This window comes from Leptonotus elevatus, chromosome 3, assembly GCF_054856555.1.
Source record: "Leptonotus elevatus isolate MCC_2025b chromosome 3, RoL_Lele_1.0, whole genome shotgun sequence".
Lineage (NCBI taxonomy): Eukaryota > Metazoa > Chordata > Actinopteri > Syngnathiformes > Syngnathidae > Leptonotus > Leptonotus elevatus.
Window position 1 is genome coordinate 15,456,287 of NC_141241.1, and position 16,899 is coordinate 15,473,185.

Consider the following 16,899-nt stretch of genomic DNA (forward strand, 5'->3'; position numbering starts at 1 on the left):
TACTTTTGCATTTCATAATTATAACTCTATATACCATCTACACATGTATCATTTTATTGAAAGGAGACAATATGACTTTCCTAAATATACTATAGAACAAAGCTTAGGTTATCATGACGGCTTGGCCTTCTAGTTTCTCAAAGATTACTTGACTTTGCAGTCGCTTTGGACTTTAAATCAGCACAGCTTTCGAGTAGAAGCTAAACAATCAGGGGTTATTTGAGGGACAAAACAAAGTGTCGCGTAGTTAGTAGATGCGTGTCATGATTGACAGAAAAGGCTGATGCAGTTCACGGAGTGAATGATGAACTCCATGTGAACAAAAAAAAGCTACTGACATTCAACTCGAGTCATGCGGTGAGTCAGGTCTACTCCATTTCTTAGTTGTATATCAGGAAAAAATAATTTTGCCATCAAAAGCTTGTTTTTCTTGTTTGCAGTTTGAGATGTCACAGAAGAAGAAAAAATATGCCTCAAAGTTACTGATTATAAAAGAACAGAAAAGGTTTGAAACTTTTTTTTTTCTTGTGAAAGAAGAGTGTGTTTCTTTTGGTAGGTTCAGGACATAAAACGTCACATCACATAATATTCTGTGGGTCTTGAAAGATCAGTCAAAATGATCAAAAACAGCTGGCAATATGGGGAGCTGCTTTGAAAACAGCTGGCAATGAATGAGTTCAGAGTTACATAAATTGTTTGATGCCTCAGAAAGGTTGTGCAATAAAATATTAAGTTAAGGGTGTCGTCATTTCTGTCCAGGCCAATTTAACGAGTTAAAAAAAAAAATATATATATATATATAATTCTGTTGAAAAACAAAAGATAAAGAAACACCTGATTTTTATTAGTGGACTTTTTTAAAGTACATTTTAATGTATTTAGTTTTGTATGTTTTCAGTTACAGTGTAGCTATTCTGTCCACATGTGCGTAATTAATCCAAAGGGCGCAAGTTCTGCCAATGAAACATTACAATAAAAATACAGTTGACAGACCACTGCATCTGTAGGACTGCAAAACAATAATTCACAACAAACAAAACATTTACATTCCATCTCATCGAAAATAATAAAAGGTGGACTTCATAATAGATAGTAATGAAGGTGGCAAATATAGCCAAGCTTTGGTTCCTCATTAGGCCCTGTTAGAAAGCTTCTCTGTTAGCCAGCAAGTGAGATCTGGCTGAGGTCCAGATCTTGTTGGTCGTAATTAAACACACAACAAGCTGGAAACACCTTTTATTCAAACTTCATCTTGGTCAGTTAACAAGCTGGCTGCAGACTGGGAAAAATATAGTTGCTCAAAGCAAAAACAACTGTGGAATTTGTTATTCAAAACAACTTTGATTAGATTATTAATAGTTCAAACACACAAAAAGGTAAGAGGCATCTTTGCGACCCATGGTGAACTTGACAAAGGGATATGTGAAAGGGTAATGCTTCACATTCTCTGAAGTGCTGTGGAGAACAGAAGAATTCAACAACAGGAAATGGAGGCCCAGTGGTAAAGGAAATCCCAAATAGAGAGGGAGGTGGCCTTAGCTCTTACAAGAGCGGCAGACGATTGCTCTTTTTCCCCCAGCCTGCACCTGTGCTGCCCAGCTGCACAGAAAGAAAGTTAAAGGGCATCTCTGGCGTTCCCCATTTCAAGGTATTGATGGGTAAATGGAGCAATATTGTGAAGTTTGATAAATAAATGATGTTCCCATTTTTGTGTTTCCTTGGTTAATTTTAATGAGCATTGCCAGGTTGGGATGGATTTGACGTGACTGCGCTGACAGGCTGTCATTTGCATCAATTAATTACTATTGTGTGATACGCTGGATCACTTGCTTATGGATGTTTGTTTATTGAACATATAAAAAGGTAGCAGAAAAGTGTAAAATTAATTATTTAAAAGAGAAACCTTATACAGTAGATGGTCACCATCAGTCACGGTTTACATGTTCAAAAGGGAGTAAAAAGAAGCATCATCTGTCATTAGATCTACACTGTGAAAGAGCCAAAACCTCTTTCAAAGTTGAGTTGTTGTTTTTTTGTGTCATAAATTAAATGTCTTGCAGTCTTTTGCCACTTTCTTTGCATCATTTCCAGATAAAACATGCCCAATTACAGAATATAAATTCACTCATAAATAATTTTGGACTCAACAGCAGAAAATCGCAAATCTTAATTTATCTAAAGCAACTGCTGAATCATAATTGTATCCAACCTAGGTAAAAAAGTGTGATTGTTTAAATATTCACAGGTAACTATTACGGGCTCAGACATCAAGAAACACTATGTACTAATTATGGATGTTCTGGTTTTGTTCCATAAAGTTATTTAGGTAATTCAATTTATGATAAAAAAAAAAGTTTTAGGTTCTTTCCCAGTGTTTAATATGAACCAACTCTAGCTTCAAAATGCCTCATATTCCCATTGCTATGAATATTAATTTCACACAGATTTTCACTTTGTCCTTCTCAGTGGTGTAGGGCACAGGCTTATTTCCAAGCGAACCTCAAGCTGACTTGCAAGACTACTGGAAAATATAGAAATGTGAAATTTCCATTAGGATCAGTCTAGAAGACTGAACTGAATTTCGGAGGGAGTGTTTATGACTTGCAGGCCTCCTGAAGGTAGAGCCTGTTTAACTTCCATCACTCTTATGACAACAGCCCGTATACCGGTAGATGCTGTCTGTGTTTCACTTCTATTACTCACTTATATGACTCAAAATGGGGATTGTGAACTAACCCTTGGGTTATCACTCTTGATGAAAGATGTGCTTAATACAATTGGATGTGTAATAAATAATATGATAGCAATTATCTTCCATTAATAAGTGAAAATAATGGCCATTCCCTCTGAACTATTTCAAATGACCCCCATTTCTACTTGTAAGCTCAGTATACATCATCGTGCTCCTTCTCCCAAGTACAATTAAAAAAAAAAAATAGACAGAAATGTTAACCTCTTACCTTGGGATCTTTTAGTAGACGAACATGTGTGTTCCTATGATCAGACAGCGATCGCTTCGCCACTGTACGATGCTTGAAGTGGTAATAGTCACCAAAAACCTGGAATACAATTACAGAGTAGTTAGGTTCAGGCTAAAAACAAACCAAAGCATGCAGACACAAGAGGAATGTATTAAATTGCCACTTTGGTTGAGCATGAAGATCCATTCATTTTCTATCCCAATAGTAATAAATCATTGCATTGGACAAATACAGTGCATTAATTGGCTGCATCCAGCAGAGGCGCTGTTGATTCAGAGGCAGGAAATAAGAAAATTCAGAGACTCTTCTCAGGCTGTCACTATCTAATTTGTGTATGATGTTAGAATTGATTATTCCATCAATCGAATAAAAAGTTATTTTTGCATGAATGTGTATTGCAAAATAGTTTTTTCAGGTTATTAAAAAAAAATGGGGAAGTCAAGTCATGTTTCGACTAGCGAGGTCACATATAACATTTTATTGTTGACTTCCACTTTAATCTATTGTTGTTTATTTGATATAACAATCAAACAAAACCAAAAAAACAAATATTTACTGGTTTGGTCCATAACATGTCATATAATAGGGACAAGTGTCATTGTTTTCCAAAAGTAAAAGCAGATGGTTGCAAATGTCCTATTTTGACTATCATTACAACAACAAAAAATAGATGGCTACCAGCAGAGGTGTGCAGTTGGCACGGTACGCACATTGCACGACCATTTAATTATGCATGAGCTACTTTTATCAATAACAATTAATCATAATTCCTATAGTGAAAAGTTATTCACTTTGTGATTCAGCAACCATATACACAGTCAGACATGTTTTGTTGACAGGTTCACGTCCCTGACGTGCAAGCAGTTAGAACTTCACGTAGTTTACCACGAACCAGAGTGATTAGAACCAGTCTGTGCCAGCCAGTGCATTTATCTCTCACGGTCAGTGGCGCGTGAAGCTCGCTCGATGCCTGGGAGGGTTGCGGATGGAACTTTATGGAGCTTGATGCCCTCTCTATCAAAAGGAGATGCCCCTTCTACATACAGTAACACAAACACCCAATATTTGTGCCAGTGGACAAGCAAAACATATAATATCAGTCAACCTGGGTGTTAGTTAGTGGGGTAGGTGAGGTCGGAACATTTTTTCTCTTTATGCCAACTCTCAATCAAAAGTGGATGCCGCTTCGACAAGACAAAGCTGTCAGCGCTGGCAGACGAACATTTTCCATTTTCGTCAACCGCGGCGAGGGGCTGGGGGCAATTGTGGTCTCCTTCCACAAGCTGTTCACTTAGTTGTTTTAAATGTCTGAAAGTTTTCACATTTTTAAACAATCAATCCAACAAAAGTCCTAGGAAATCAAAATGTCCCATCGGTGGTCAACTATTTTTGTAAAAGCTTGCGGGCACCATATTTGTAACCTCTGATGTGTCCGCAATGGGGCTTGTACACTGCTTTGCATTGTGGGTTGTGGCAGCCATGTTGGAGGCCACGGTGAATGTAAACAAAGACTTACTGTGATGGCTGTGCATTTGTCAAATTTATTTGCCAGCCAAAACATGTTAAAATCCAAGAAACTGTTGGGATTGTATAAAGAAAAGTTAAACCACAAAGCCGGAGACTAATACCAGGCAATAATACACCTTATAAATGGTTTGGATCTGTATGAAATTCTGAATACAGAGTGGAGCAGGGAACATTACCTACCACTTCATTTGTGTGCGCCGTATAAAAGGTATGTGGTGTGTGTTGTGCTGCTTTGTAACCGTCTGTTTTATAAGTGCAAATGCAGCCTGAGTGATGCATAAGGTCTCTTCACAAAGCCAATGGACGGGAAAGATGCAACACCGAAGAGGGATGGGTACACTTCACAACAGAAATATTCAACTCCGTCTGCTAGCCCTAACTACACAAATAATATGGTATGTCTGTAAGACTGAACATGTATACAAACCTATTAAAGAACAAACTCAAAATAAGGAAGGCAGAGGTATGAAAATGCTCACTATTAGCTAAGCCAATCAAAGGCCTTGTGAAGAGAATACGATGCTGCTAAGATAGAACTAGCTCTATTATACTAAACTAATCCAAATTTAACCATCATATATCTTGCCTTTTCTCTTCTCTCTTTCATCCGGCAGATCTGAAATACCACCCAACGTGGAGGACCTTGAACGTTTCATCGACGGATATTTTTACAGCTGCGCGATGGAGGATCCTGCCGTCGAGAAACCATCGAAGAAACCTTCTTCGAAGAAGAGGAAAAACGATTCAGCGACGGACACGGACGACCTAACCACCACCACTACGGACGTTTCGGTCAGTGTGCTGGAGTCCATAAATAAAAAACTTGACGTCCTCGGCCTCATCCTCGAGGACGTCAAAGAATTAAAAGTAAGCATGGAATTTATCAGTCAGCAGGTAAGTGTCCTTAAACAGGAAAATGCCGAGTTACATTCTACACTCACGACTGTTTCAGCCGAGCTGGAAACTATGAAAAAAGAAAATAAAACGCTAAAAGAAACAGTTTTAGATGTACAATCCCGTAGTATGCGGGAGAATTTAATATTCTCAGGTATATCTGAGAATACCTCTGATAACCCAGAGGTTGAGATAAAAAAAATTATGACGAATTCATTAAAAATTCCTCAGGAGACGGTAAATAACATCTCTTTTGACCGGGTACATCGGCTTGGAGCCCGTAGAGGCAACAAACCCCGTCCTATTATTGCCAAGTTTGAGCATTTTAAACAGAAATTATTTGTTAAAAGTAAAGGACGGGAGCTTAAAGGGACCTCATTTGGAATGAATGATCAATTCCCGAGAGAGATCAATGAGCGGCGAAAGGTACTGTTTCCTATAATGAAACAAAATAGGCAGGAGGGTAAACGGACTACGATAGCCGTTGATAAGTTATATATCGATGGCCAACTATTCCGGAACCCCAATTCCACTCCCTGGCTGTTCTAATTAGCATTGGTGGAACTAAACTTAGTTTGATTACTAGGTGTATACATATACTGTATATGTGGTTATAAAACCAAAAACATGAATACTTATTGTGTTTAGGCTATATTATAAATATAATATTAATACACAACTATATCTAAAGTATATTTATAAAAAAAAAAAAAAAAAAAATCTCGCTGGGGTTACTGGTGTATTGTTATGTTTAATCCCCTGTTAATTTCCTTCACTTTCACCGCCCTACTCGTTTTTGCACTGTTTTATTTACTTACACGTTACCTTACACGTTACCTTACACGTTACCTTACACGTTACCTTACACATTACCTTACATGTTACCTTATACGTTACCTCATATTTTATACAAACTATATAAATCACCTAACCACTTTGATTCTATCCTATAACATGCCAGTGGTGGCAAATGGCCTATACAGATATATACATAGGACTGTGTTTATATTATTTGTATGCATAAATTAGTTCTGGTTTCCTGGAATGTTTGTGGCGCTCGCTCACAGGCAAAAAGAATAAAAACTTTAGACCATCTCTTAAAATTAAAAGCAGATATTTGCCTCCTACAAGAAACCCACCTACAAAAATCTGAAGAAAAATTACTTATTGATAAAAATTTTAGCCAAGCGTACTCTGCCCCTTATAACAGTAGACAAAGGGGAGTCTGTATACTCATACATAAGAATTTACTCTTTACTCTAAATAATACAATAACAGACCCAGAGGGCCGATACATTATTATTCAGGTGACTATATTTAATAAAATATATACATTCGGTAATTTATATGCCCCTAATAATGATGATCCGGCTTTTTTCCATGAATTTTTCTCTAAGCTGTTTGAATTAGCAGCGAACTCTACTATTATTATTGGAGGAGACTTTAACACAACCTTAAATCCATTAATAGATCGTTCTAATAAAACAACATGTATAAGGCGATCACAATCCACAAAAGTAATAGGGGAATATATGGATGACTTTGGCCTCGTCGACAGCTGGAGACTTAAAAACCCAAATAAGAAGGAATTTACCTTCTTTTCCGCTGTGCACCGGTCCTTTTCAAGAATTGATTTTTTTCTTACAAATAATTCTATTGCTGATAAAACCGTTACAAAAATACATCCTATTATTATTAGCGACCATGCACCAGTCTCCCTTTCCCTACAAGTTGATTATACCTTTAAACCACCACCTACATGGCGTTTTAACATCTCACTACTAAACGACGCAGAATTTGACAAAATTATAAGAAAAGAATGGGCAGACTTTTTGGAAATAAATGACTCTCCAGACCTATCTCCAGCTCTTCTCTGGGAAGCCGGGAAAGCAGTAATTAGAGGTAAAATTATATCATATTCATCTTATAAAAAGAAACAGGATCAAAAATTAGAAAAAGACTTGGAAGATAAAATTAAACAACTGACGGATGAGTACGCAATAAACCCAAATAACCAAATATGGACTGACTTACAAAATACAAAAATACAGTTAGACGATATGTTAACTAAAAAGACAGAGTTTATAATACAACAATTGAGATACAACAGCTTTGAATATAATAACAAATCAGGTAAATTTCTTGCAAACCAACTTCAACGTAATCGGGAAAAATCACTTATAACGGCTATTAAAGGTACAACTGGTGAATGTACACAATCACCAGAAGAAATTAATCAAATTTTTTATAATTATTATCACAACTTATACTCAGAAACGAATAAACCTAACCCAGAGCATATTGAGGCATTCCTCAGTAGCTTAAGTATACCTCAGGTAACTACTGAATATAAAGATATGTTAGATGCACCACTTACTATAAACGAGTTGTACAGTGCTCTAGATAGTATGCCAAATGGCAAAGCACCCGGCCCGGATGGTTATCCGGCTATATTTTTAAAGCACTTCTGGTCAATGCTTGCTCCACTATTCTTAAGAGTAGTAACAGAAATTAAAACTAATGGTCACATACGCCCACACATGAATACAGCAGCAATTAAACTTTTATTAAAGCCAGAAAAAGACCCCACCCTTCCATCAAGTTACCGTCCGATTTCACTAATTAACACTGATATTAAAATTATCACTAAGGCTTTTACATCTAGATTAGAAACAGTAATCCCGACAATCATTCATAGCGACCAAACAGGCTTTATTAAAGAGCGTCACTCTACTAATAATATTAGAAGGCTCTTTAACCTTATTAGTATGTCACAGCGGCATGATAAAAAGGCAGTTATTATATCATTGGATGCAGAAAAAGCTTTTGATAAAGTTAACTGGTCCTTCCTCTTTGCTGTTTTAAATAAATTTGGCTTTGGGAAGTCATTTATTCACTGGGTGTCAGTATTATATGATTCTCCTAAAGCTACTGTTACTACTAATGGGATTATATCTAAGAGTTTTACTCTACAGAGAGGCACAAGACAGGGATGCCCACTGTCGCCTTTATTATTTGCAATATTTATTGAACCGCTTGCATTAGCCATACGCCAGGAAAGAATGATTCAAGGAATTCACTCTGGGGTAACAGAACATAAAATTAATCTATATGCCGATGATATTTTACTTTATTTAGAAAAGCCTGCTATTTCATTAAGGGAAGTATTTAACTTAATAACTAAATTCTCACAGTTATCAGACTATTCTATTAACTGGACAAAATCAACACTTCTACCTATTACAGAAAATTCATGGAACCCTGCAAGCCAGGACCCATACTACTCATTTCCTATAGGTAATTTAAAATACTTAGGCATAAAAATCTCACCTAAATTAACTGATTTAGTTAATTTAAATTTCACTCCACTTCTGGATAGCATTTATAGTGACTTGGAGCGCTGGAATAATCTTCCTATTTCTCTAATAGGACGAATAGCCACTATTAAAATGAAAGTTTTACCCAAAATAAACTATTTTTTCTCAATGATTCCATTTAAACCTACGGCTAACTGGTTCCAGTTGTTGGACTCAGCCGTTACAAAATTTTACTGGAAAAAAAAAAGAAGCAAAGATTAGTCTATCTACTCTTCAGAAAAATAAATCCAAAGGAGGTCTAGAGGCACCAAATTTTATGCACTATTATATAGCCAACCAGCTACAATATATTATTTTATGGGCACAACCCAATAGAGATACTAACTGTTGGCTGGAACTAGAACAGAAGGATTGTAATAACCTCAGACTCCTAGATTTACTCTTTATTACAACATCGATTAAGCGCCATAACTGCTTTAAAAATCCAATGATTTCCGCCACCCTGACTGCCTGGTGGAAGGCACTAGAAATGACAAAAGCCAAAGTGGAGCCCAGCGGGCTTTCTCCCCTATGGCATAACCCCGACTTTCAAATTAACAACCAATCGTTTTATTTGAATGTGTGGGAGCAGAAAGGAATTACACATCTCCACCATCTCTTCTCAGATAATATGTTTATATCATATACATCCTTGCTCCAAAAATATAAAATAAAAAACGGAAACTTTTTACATTATTTGCAAGTTAAAAGTATGATAAAGAAACAAATTCCAACACTCCAGGGTACGCTCCAACCGCCTGTTTTAGCTAAAGATATTACCAAGCTTTCTCCGACAACAACAAAAAAACTCTCAAAAATATATAAGTTACTTTCATATACTGATAAAACGTCTTTACCCATCTCAAAATGGGAAACAGACTTGTCTATAGCTCCGGAATCTGTCTTTTGGATTCAAGTTTGTGAAAATGTTTTTAAAATGACAAAACACACAAATTTACAACTTATCCAATATAAAATTATTCACAGAACATACATTACTCAATATATGATGAAGAAAATGGGACTCTCAGACTCTGACATTTGTCTCCAGTGTTTACAAAACACTACAGACACTTATTTTCATGCTTTATGGTTATGTACTCCGGTTATGTGTTTCTGGACTAAAGTCTTAGAAAAACTTTCCGCTGTCTTGGACTGTAGGATACCGTTCTCTCCAAACTTGTGTTTGCTAGGTGACTTAACAACAATTGACTTACCACATAAACAATTTCAATCTATACTTGTAGCCCTTACTATCGCAAAAAAAACAATTCTTGTTAACTGGAAAAATAAACAAACTTTGAATATCGACCAATGGTCTAACCTCCTCATAAATCATATTTTAATGGAAAAAATATCTGCCTCAAATAAAAACCAAATGTCAAAATTTAAAGAAACATGGTCTACGTATATAGAATTTTTTAACCTAAACTTGGATTTTAATTCTGCCTGTTAGCGAGAGCCACAGCAGCGTTATAACTTGCATTGATGTTTCTGTATTAGGCAATTTGTAACTAATGGTTGTGTTTCTATAGTCAGGAACCCGGCTGCTGCCAGCGGGATCGAGCGGATTCACCTCCGATGGGCACCAGGGGTTGATATTCGGATTCACGGCATGCCAGTGGGTTAATTCTGTGGGTGCTGTCCCCCCTGGCAGGGAGTGGGCGGGTCTGCCCCTCTGTTGGCTGCTAGGTGGCGGCTGCGTCTTGGCCGTTCCCTGGGTCTCTTGGGGGGTGCTGCGTTGCGGGGCTTTCCCTGGTGTCGGGGGCGGCGCCGTTTCGGCGCGGTCCGTCGCTCTGGGCCCGGCGACGCGGTTCGGGGCCTGTGGGCCGCCGGGGTGCCCGGTGGTTCCCTCTCCCCTCCCCCTTCCTCCCCCTTGCTGCCTCTCCCTCCTCGCCTCTCCCCGCCCGTCCTCCGCCTCCCTGTCCCCTCTCCCTCGTCGCCCTTCCTCCTCCTCTCCCCCTCTCCTTGCGTCCCTGCCGCTGCCCCCTGCCCTTCTTGTCGTCCCCTTCCCTCCTCCCTTCCCCTTCCCCGGTACGCCTTCCTTCCCCTCCCCTGGGCCGGGGGCTCCATCCATGGCCCGGGTCTCGGTGCTATGGGGGCCGGCGGGGGTGGCTGGGGTTTGGTGTCGTGCCCGCCCCGCTCCGGTGGGCGTCCTGACACCTCGGGCGGGACCCAGTATCCGGGGGGCGAGCCCTATCGCCCCGCCGGACGGGTCCCATATGCCCGCCGGGGTCCTGGTGGGGTGGGTGGGGGCTTGGTGGGCCGGTGCGCCTCCTGCCCCCGCCCGGTTGGGGGGGGCCCCGCTGGTCACACCTCTTAACTCACTACACTAGGTTTGCACAATACACTTTTATAGACATATAGGGCACATAACACACTTTGGGGGGTGGGGTAGGGTGGAAACACCGTCTTCACCCTACAACTCCCCTCCAATTTTAATACACCACACAACTTGTGGGTGGGGGGGGGGGGCTTGTGGGGGTGCCATCGGTTGGGGGCCGCAGTATAGAGCAGTGCTGCGGTCCCCTGTCCGTGTCGCCACCCGCCCCCCCCCGCCCTATTTTTTTTTTTTAATGCACCACATACACTCAGCAACATGCTTGGGTGGCGGGTGGATCGGAGCGTGGGAATATCATTTCCATCGGCTCCGGTTCACCTGCTCCTAATTTTAATGCACCACACACACACACACTTGTATATACAATGGGTGGGGTCACATTCACGGTTTAGGGGTAGAGTTCGCCAGTCCGCGAGCTGGCGGACTCAGTAACAGGGGTTAATTTTCACAAAGAACGCTGGGGTGACGACCGGGGCCTTCCCCCGCTGGGCCTGGGGTTCGGGGGTGTCGGCCGCCCTCCGGTGCCCCCATCTCCCCCTTCTGCCCCCGGTGTTCCGTCCTTCCACACGGCGGGGGGTGGGGTGGGCGCGGCTGCCCTCTCCGCTCCGCTGTCCGGCCCCTCTTCGGCGCCGGTGCCTGGGTGCGGGTGGTCCCCGGGGGCTGGGGGTCGGGGGTTGGGGGGCTGCCGGTTGGTCGGGGTGGGGTCGGGGGGGGGCGGCTTTGTTGGGGGGGGGGGGGGGGCGGTGGTGGGGGTTGCGGGGTGGGGGGGTGCTGGGGGTGGGGGGTGTCTGGGGGATTGGGGGCGTGGGGGCGGCTGGGGCTGGGTTGGGGTGGGTGGCGGGGGTGGATGGGGGGCGGGGGGTCGTGGGGGGGCGGGGGTTGGGGGCCGGTGGGGTGCCTGGTGGGCCTGCAGTGCCCCGTCCTGCTGCGTTGGGCCGGGGGCGCGGGCCGTGTTGGGGCGGGGGGCGCTCCTGCTCCTGGGTTTGCTCTCCGGCCGGTGGCCCTGGTGGGGCCCGGGGGTCGTCCTTTGGCGCTGCCGCGGCCTGGGGGGCCCTGAGGTGTTGCGCTTGCTCTGTTCCGGCGGGGGTCGACGGCTCCCCTCTTTGGTGGAGATTTTCATGCATGCCAGATCCACCACACCAGCATCTACCGAAACTCAGACACAATCTGTTTCCTCCTCAGGTTATTGAATCGGTGGAGGCTGGTGTCTGCGGATCTCACGCGGCTTCGTCTGTCCTTCCTTCCTTTTCTCGGTCTCTCCGTTGGTCTCTTGAGGCCTCCCTGATTTTATGTTTTTTGGATTTGTTGGGGTCTGGATGTTTCTTGGGCTGGGGAGGAGTTCTGGTGGGGGGTGTCTGGTCGGTGCTGGATTTCACCTTCCTTGGTTTTCTTCGGTCTCCTCGGGTCTCCTGGTGTTCGATTTAGGTGAACGGTATGAGATTTTTTTCTAATAGGTTTTCTGGTGAGCTAACAAATACACACACGCACGCACGCACGCACGCACGCACGCACATACACACCTATGTATGTATGTATGTATGTATATATATATATATATATATGTATATATATGTGTATATATATATATATGTATATTTAAAAAAAAAAAAAAAAAAAAAAAAAAAGAGCAATGATGATGACATTTCCGAATGAACAATACTGAGCTCTTAAGAAAAAAAAAAAAAAAAAAAAGGAGAATACGAGCAGAGAGTCTATTGTGTTAGCCGAGATAAGATCTTGGGATCTGAGACTGATCAAAGATATGCAAGGAGGGTGGGTGAGGTCCATTAAGTGTTATCAAGAAACAATGAAGTAATCAATTTATCCATTGAGCCAGTGACTTCAAAGGCAAAGAGAATATGTCAAACAAAAACAGCTGCAGCTTGAGTGTTCTAAATTTCTGGCCATATTCATTGTCTGGCTGTGAAGTATTTTGTTTGGAAATAATGCAATCCCATTTAGGAGTACTTTAGACACATCTAAAATGTAGTTTGATGGCAGTTAAAAAAAAAAAGAAAAAAGAAGAAGACTTGCCGAGTAGTCAAGAACCAAAGAGATTTTCCAATTTGGACAAATTGTGCTGTAATGTGTGTCCAACAATTTACATTAAACAAAGCTTATCATCCAATTATGTGCATTCTTTGTTTCAAGTTTGTTGGCAAATTAGCACCCCTTGTGCATACACAAGCACAAAAACAACATTCTCAACAGCAATAAGTTTCTAGGGAAACACACAAACATACATTATTGTGACTACTTATGCATGTGTTCCAGCGGTCGCCTCATTAAGAACAACTCAGCTGTTACCAAAATATTCACACATGCACACTTGCCACATTACACTCAAGAATGTCCATTTCAGCACTGCAGCTCAACCATCATCTGGCAATCAGTACAGACGTTTAAGGGGTAATGATTTCGGCCATTTAATTCAGACCACATTGTTTCTGCGGTTTTAACTACTTTCCACTTGGCAAGAAAGGCCATTTAAGGCAGTTGGAAAATGCGGATTCTGAATTTACTGATGCAGTAAGCTGGTCACAGATAAGATCAGAAAAGGCTTATCGGGATCTCACCAAGTTGAGCATTATTGAACGAAGGCATTATTCCGTTGAGTTCATTAAAATTCCCGTTTTCGTTTATTTTTGTGCAGTCTCTGCTCAACAAATGAACCCTATGGGAATCCATGCTGCCAAAAGGTCTTACATCTCAGCTGCTGTCAATGTTTACACAATTATGTTTTGCAAAAACCAAAACACTGTTTGAAGATAAATAGAGGAAAGGGGTTTTAGGCTGCTGCATTATAGCGATATGAAAATGGAGTTAAGGGTTGCACTTGTAGATTTTGGTTAATTCCATGGAAGGGAGACCATTAGTGCAGTTAAACTAGAGCAATGACCCATGACATATTTTTACTACTTTGCATTGGACACATTAAGCATTTATTCAAGCATACAGAATGTAGCGCATTACCATATTTAGTTTGTGCTTCAGCGACTTGTGATTAATTGAGAAAATGAGACTTTGAAATTGCCCTCCAAGAATAGTTGTGTATTAAAATGAAGCTAGAACAAGCCAACAGCTAAAAATTGCAGGCTTTAGGTTTGTAGGCTTTGTATCAAACTATAGTTATAGTTTGCGCTCCTTGTTTCCATCAGAAAATATTTGGTCTCATCAAGTCAATGGTCTATTCTACTAACCTTCATTCTTTTTAGTATGCATAAATTGCATGTTATTTTTGTGCTTTAGTGGATTCTCCCTAACTACCTCACACAAAATAAATAGGTTAAATAAGGACTTTATTTAGGGGATATTGTCCATGGGGGTGAACAGGAGCATCAGAAATGCCCGTAGACAGACATTATATGTGAGTGCATTACTCCCTCTCTGCCAAATTACAGTTCATATGGGCTGCAACACAGAATAAGCTGTAAATGGTAGATGGTTAAAGTAACCATTATGGTTATAGAGTATGTCCAGAGAAGAAATGCTGAAGTGAGGGTGAAATACACATTGGAACAAACTAATTTAAAAGCACCATTAAAAGTTTAAATCAAGCTCCCTTTTTCATGGACAAGGTGTCCCTTTTTCACAAACTACTGTTAACAGGCCTCTAGTGTGTTTCAATCTTAAATTCTTGGCACAGAAAACAGTATAGCCTCAAGCATTCTGAAGAGAACACGATTTAGATATGAACTTTTGTTGTCAGAATCAAGTGAATTTAAACAGGATTGAAAATGTTACTTCAAATAACAGACAATAGTGGTACATTTAAAAGTAGAATTGCATCAAAACTAAGGGTGTCAAAATTTGTGCTTTCATTTTAAATAAAAAGTTTAACGCCACGATTTTTTATTTTTTTTACGCGCGATTAATGACAGAAATGCCCGTAGACAGACATTATATGTAAGTGCATTACTTCGAAAGCATGTACTGGGGGAATTCCAGTTGCAACGCAGCAGACCCGTTCACATCAAAATTTAGCAGTAATATATTTAATAATAATGCATATATTTGTGGAGACTTGTGTCAAGTTGTATTTTACAATTTTAAAAATGTGCACAATTTCACAAGTTACTTCATGTTAAAGATTAGATAGCTCTTAATATGAAAAGGAAAATGCATCGAACTGCCACCGTCTTACAAATGCAATTATGCCATCTTGTGGCAGAAAAATTACCAACACAAATCAATAGTACAGTACATCTTTTCAATTTTAACTAAATTTTATGAATTATTATGAAATTACTGTATCAATGACTATAAGATGCAGCCATATATCAATTTTTCCCACTTTTGTGTTAACAAGAGTATGAAAACTTAATATAAAATATTTTATTGTACATTTAGAACAGATACAATTTGTGATTAATCATGAGTTAACTATTGAAGTCATGTGATTAATTACGATTTAAAAAAAAATGTAATCGCTTGACACCCCTTTTAATTCATTAGAAGCTTTTAAATTAATCTTAACTGAATAAAAATATTTGGCACACTGTTCATGCTTGAGGCTCCAGACTGAGTTATGTGTACCAGTGGAGGAAGTCAGGCAACTTGGACTTCGTGGATAATCCCCCGTTTTCCATAGATTGCAGAAATGAGTGAACAGACAGGTTCTGGTTACTTTAGAGACCCACCATTATTATGTCTCAATGATGCACTAGAATGAGGCAGCGGTGGACAAGCAATAATAATTTTTATTTTTCACGTGAACGAGGTGAACATCCCATAAAGACTACATTTGGGAGGGACTCTTCAAAATGTCTCCAATAAAAATAGCAAATCAAATTGCTTTTTGAAAGGGTCCCAAGACGAGTCTGAATACTTCTAAATACAGTGTGACAAAGTCACTAAATTGCCAACACTGGCTCAGTCTCAACAGAAGAACATTACACTAAATAAGATAGTAACTTTAAAATGTAAAACTGTATTAACCTTTTGAATTGTTATCTATTTACTGGTAAACTGATTCACTCTTAGTCCACAGCTTGATACTGTCAGACATGATTAACAACATGAACTGCAGCATTTTCTAAGTCACAATGTGAAACAAACGAAATGAAAATCCAAAATAAGCAAAGATTAAATCATCATATCATATATCAATTTTGTGTGCATCAACAAAATTGGATTCTTGTCCACTACGACAGACCTTAACTTTGTGGAGTTGATGTTTACAGAGTTATGGCAGAACTGCTGCAGTACTGTCACCTCACGGGTCGATGAGAACCCTCGTCACAGCAAGGTATTTATGAGGGAGAAGTTGGCTGATGCATGCAGTTAAAGACAACATGCACACACAAACTGCACAAAAGACTTTCATATGAACACAAAAGGCCGACTTCTTTCAAATATTGTTCACAAATCTGTCTAAAGTGTGTTAGTGAGCGCTTCTCCTTTGGCGAGATAATCCATCTACCTAACTGGTGTAGGATATCAAGTTGCTGATTAGACGGACAGCATGATTATTGCACAGGTGTGCCTTAGGGTGCCCGCAACAAAGGGCCACTCTAAATTGTGCACTTGTTTTATATTGTGCAATAATCATACTACCTAATCAGCACTTTTATATGCTACGCCTGAGGTGGATGGATTCTCCCACATACGAGGAGTGCTCACTAATACAGATTTCATCAGAACTGTGAGCAATATTTGAGAGAAATTGGCTTTTTGTAGAAAATCCTTGGATCGTTGCGCTCAGCTGACGAAAAAGTGCAGCATTTTATTCAGTGTACATAGGCCCTTCTAACTAAAACGCAGGGTTGTAAAAATAAATTCTAAAAAGTTTTTTTTTCTT

At 40.2% G+C, this 16,899-nt stretch overlaps 1 protein-coding gene across 4 annotated transcripts in view; it reads right to left on the reverse strand.

Annotated features, from left to right (window-relative positions):
* furina (furin (paired basic amino acid cleaving enzyme) a) overlaps positions 1-16,899 on the reverse strand; it is a 66,397-nt gene that overhangs the window by 26,411 nt on the left and 23,087 nt on the right. For all 4 annotated transcript variants that reach the window (XM_086070701.1, XM_086070703.1, XM_086070704.1 and 1 more), the window contains exon 3: positions 2,961-3,059. In XM_086070701.1, the coding sequence (XP_085926827.1) occupies positions 2,961-3,059 (99 nt within the window). The remainder of the gene's footprint in view (positions 1-2,960; positions 3,060-16,899) is intronic.